A 4,012-nucleotide genomic window follows, 5' to 3' on the forward strand; every position below is an offset into this window, starting at 1 on the left:
TTTCTTGAGAAAGAACCTCTGCAAGATATGCACACAATGTATGCAAGTGTAAATGCTTTGGGCAAAGGAGCCCTTGGATGTGCAGGTCCTCAGGATGCTGGCTTCAAGTGTCCCTGGATGTCAGAGATGCAAATGTAATTGTGTTTTCCTTTTCAGGACACAGTAGTGGCCTTGCAGGCACTGGCTAAGTATGCAGCACTGACACACAGCACACAGGGGGATGCAGAGGTGAGGGTGAGGTCCCTTGGAGGCTTTGGGAAGAAGTTCCAAGTCTCCTACCAGAACCGGCTGCTGGTGCAGGAGGCGGCACTGACAGAGGTCCCGGGCAAGTTCTTGGTGCAGGCCCACGGCAGCTGCTGTGTCTTTACTCGGGTAGGTTCCCACAGGTCACCTTCCTGTGACCACCCTCATCTCCTCATCTTGTCCAAACCAAAACTCTGCTGCACCTCTGTGGAAGGAAATGTGCGTTGACTGTGCTTTAATCCCAGCTTGGTGCCAATGCAATAAACCTGTGTGTGGGAGGAAACAGACAGAACCTGCCCAAATATGAGGACCATGGTGCTTCCATGGCTCTCAAGAGTACTGGAAGATGAAAATGTTTTATAGTAGCCTCACTGCTGTGTGTCTGACTTGCACAGTTGCAGGTGAAAGTTTGAGAAGGAGCCCATGGAAGGTTTCCAATCTGAGTGACCTTTATTTTGGGTACTGGGATGAGTGTGCTTACTGCATATCATTTATCCATTCACTGTCTGGGGTCCAATCTTGAGCAGTCAAGTAGCCAGTGGGAAAAAAAAAAAAACAACGGTGTCATAGATGATATCAAGCTAATTATCAATTTCTTAGTCTGTCCTTTTGTCTCTCCCTGCAGATGGTGCTGAGGTACTACACACCCTCCCCACAAGACTCAACATCCTTTGCCTTGCAAGTGAAAACTGAGCCAGTCAATTGCACCAAGGACAACACACGCTCTGTTACTGTCCATGTCGATGTCAGGTGACTCTAAAAATCTTGTCCCACTTAAGAAGGAAACCTGGGCATGGCTGGAGAGCCGAGGGGTGCCTCTTGGCTGCAGTGGAGGCAACAGGCAGTTTCAGCAGGAGGGCCAGCTGGAGAGCCTTGGCTGGAGAGAGGTGTGCAGTGGTCAGCTGAGCCTGGGGTCGCTCAGGGCAGTGCAGCCATCCTCTGCACCCTGTGAGAGGAAGCAGAGACTGCCTCGGCCCCAGCCCTGGCTGGGCTGCCTGCCTCGGCACTGCACACAGGGACTGGTGGTAAAGGGAAGGGAAGGGAAAGCTGGGAGAGATTCTCTTTTTAATGTTCTCCCCCAGAGACTCTCTTTTTAATCTTCTCCCCCAGGTACAATGGGAAGAAATCCACTTCCAACATGGTGATTCTGGAGGTGTCCTTACTGACTGGATTTGCCCTGGCTCCAGGATCCGGGGTGTCTGTAAGAAGTGTGGAATCAGGGTGGGGATGTGGTGTCAGTGGGACCATCTGTGCCCAAGGAGAGGGGAAGGTTGTATAGGAAGTTGTTGCTTGTCTCTTCAGTGATCAATCTCACCATCCCTTCCCCTCTGCCACACAACAAATGTGAAGACATACTGTTGGCTGTTTCTTTGAGTCTTGAGGATGGTGATACTTCTGACCCAATCAACTTAGCATACCCCTGTCAGCTAAGTACCCTAGGCTCTTGTCCTTGGGGTTTGCAGGAGCTGAGTGGTCCTGCAGGGAAATCAGCCTGAAGAGATGAGTCCAAAATACATTTGGAAGTGAGTGACTGAGAATCTGCCAGCTCAAACTTAGATAAACCTTGTTGGGATGTCTTACAACTTCCTTTCAAAAGACAAAACTGAATTGCTTCCTCTTCTCTCCTGTCCTAGCTGCAGCATGGACACTTAGTGAGAAGAACTGAGAAAACACAAGAAGGTGTTGCCATCTACTTGGACAAGGTAATGTCTGTGCTGCTAGAGAAGCTGCAGGAGTGAAGGGCACTGCCAGAGTTGTTGGGAGAATCCAGGACTGGGGCTAGCAGATCAGGATACTCAAGATTCATCTTGAAGTCCAGTGTTTGAGTCTACAGAATTGTTATTGTCAGTTAGTAAGATCAGATTCAGGTGAGGAATAAAAAGAACCGCTCGTAAGTGAACTGTCATTTATTTTCTTCCCCAGCTGAGCCATATCTCTGACACATATGTCCTGCATCTGCAGCAGGAGATTGAGGTGACCAACCTGAAGCCAGGCCATGTCAGGGTCTATGATTACTACAACCCAGGTCAGTGTGGAACCATGGGGTGCCAGGGCTGCCTGGGTGTTTGCACTGGGCTCTGTGCAAGGATAACTTAGATCTCTCCTGTTCTGTCGCAGAGGAGCAGGCCCTGGCTGACTATAATGTCTTCTGCATCTGAGGTAGGTGCAAATCCCCTGCTCAGCCCCCTGTACAGACCTTCCTCTGCACCTCATCCACTTCTCTGTGTTCCACTGGAGCCCTGTGTATCTCTGATTCAGCATGTTCCCTTAATCTAGGACTGTATCTGAAACTCCCTAAGCAGAATTCATGGTACCAGTTTCAGCTTATTATATTTGGGTATGGAGAGTTTCTCTTCCTGGGGAGGGGCTGAAGTAAAACAAAGGTAGTGGATCAAATAAAAAAAACCTTTCCTTTAGAATCCCTAATAAGAGCCTGTGCTCCCTAGCTGTTAGCATCCCAAAGTTAATAATTTGGGTCACATTATTTGCTCTCTGAGTTACTCTCTCTTTTGTTGTCATTTCTCCAGGGACTTGGACTACTTCATTACTGTCCACTGCTTCAGCTCACAGGGATCCCTTAGTGCAAGATGCCTTAGAACAGTGGGGATGCTGCATTATTTCTCCTGGTATAATGAAACACCTGGAAAGTCACATCTCAGGCTTGAGATTTTGCTGCTGGGACACATCTCAGGTTGGATTTCAGGACTAACTCCAGCCTAACCTATGCTGCTCATCCTGACAGCCATTATCTGGTGAATTTTTTGGGGTGTCTAATTAATTCTGATTGTTTTAATCTGGGATTTTCTTGCTTGCAAAAAAAAAAAAAGAAAATAAAATACAAATCACAAATCTGGCTACTGTGGTGTGTGTTTGGACTCTGTGACAGCCTTTACCAGGGAAGAGTGAGCAGAAGCAAACTCTGTATCTCAGCCCTGTCAGTGGCATTCATTTCCTCCAGCAGTGTTGTGCAGCCATCAGTATGAGGTGAAGACTAGTCCTGCATGGAGACTGATCCCACTGGGCATCATCTACTGCACACAGATGTAGCTGAGCCATAAGGTCTTGGCTGCAGGTCCACTGTATGTGGATGTAAATCTACCCTGCTGTATATATCACAGACTGACTGTCCTTCTGGCATAGAAAGCAGGAAGGGAGTGATTTTAGCTTCTGCACCTCCTGTGGAGCTGGATCTTGCACAGGACAAGTCAAATATGAGTTGCCAGGAAGGGGTGGTGCCCTGGGGTTGAACCCGCTGCTAATGAGCAAGGAAAGTAAGCAGGGTCTTTGCTGCTCCACAAGGAGCTGGACAGCCAATTCAACAGCCAAAGAGTATGTGAAAATTCAACATCTATCACCGCTTTTTAAAATCAAACCTCACCATTTAAGTACTGGTGATCACAGGTCTTTTAGGTTGACAGTGACAATTCTCTGTATAAACAGGTAGATCTCCTCAGACCCTCCCCAGAGCTGGCTGTAAGAGTGTGATGGCTAAGTGCAAAGGCAGGCTTAAGAGTGGAGGGCCTTCAAGACAAGTGAAGGTTGAGGGTCAGGATTTGCTTACAGCCCTGAAAGCTCTCCCTACCCTGCAACAAGGCTGGGATTTGTGGTGGTTTAATGGGAGGGATTTGGAAAGTGTACTTAAATTTTAACTGTGATACTCCAAAGTAATAGTGAAGACTCAGCAAGTCCTGTCTGTGAGACAAAGAATGTGCATTTCAGGTTTGTTTGAGAGTGAACACACTGAGATGTGCCAGCAAGGCAGGCTGCT

General features: G+C 48.0%; 1 protein-coding gene across 1 annotated transcript in view; it reads left to right on the forward strand.

Annotated features, from left to right (window-relative positions):
• Positions 1-3,098, forward strand: part of LOC110472354 (alpha-2-macroglobulin-like protein 1) — a 42,071-nt gene extending 38,973 nt beyond the window's left edge. The window contains exons 30-36 of the mRNA XM_085574127.1: positions 157-372; positions 869-993; positions 1,354-1,444; positions 1,878-1,946; positions 2,167-2,269; positions 2,362-2,403; positions 2,772-3,098. Coding sequence (XP_085430253.1) covers positions 157-372; positions 869-993; positions 1,354-1,444; positions 1,878-1,946; positions 2,167-2,269; positions 2,362-2,402 — 645 coding nt within the window. The 3' untranslated portion in view covers position 2,403; positions 2,772-3,098. The remainder of the gene's footprint in view (positions 1-156; positions 373-868; positions 994-1,353; positions 1,445-1,877; positions 1,947-2,166; positions 2,270-2,361; positions 2,404-2,771) is intronic.
• The last annotated feature ends 914 nt before the right edge of the window (positions 3,099-4,012 follow it).

This window comes from Lonchura striata, chromosome 1 (assembly GCF_050655825.1).
Source record: "Lonchura striata isolate lonStrDom1 chromosome 1, ASM5065582v1, whole genome shotgun sequence".
In the NCBI taxonomy this organism is placed as follows: Eukaryota; Metazoa; Chordata; class Aves; order Passeriformes; family Estrildidae; genus Lonchura; species Lonchura striata.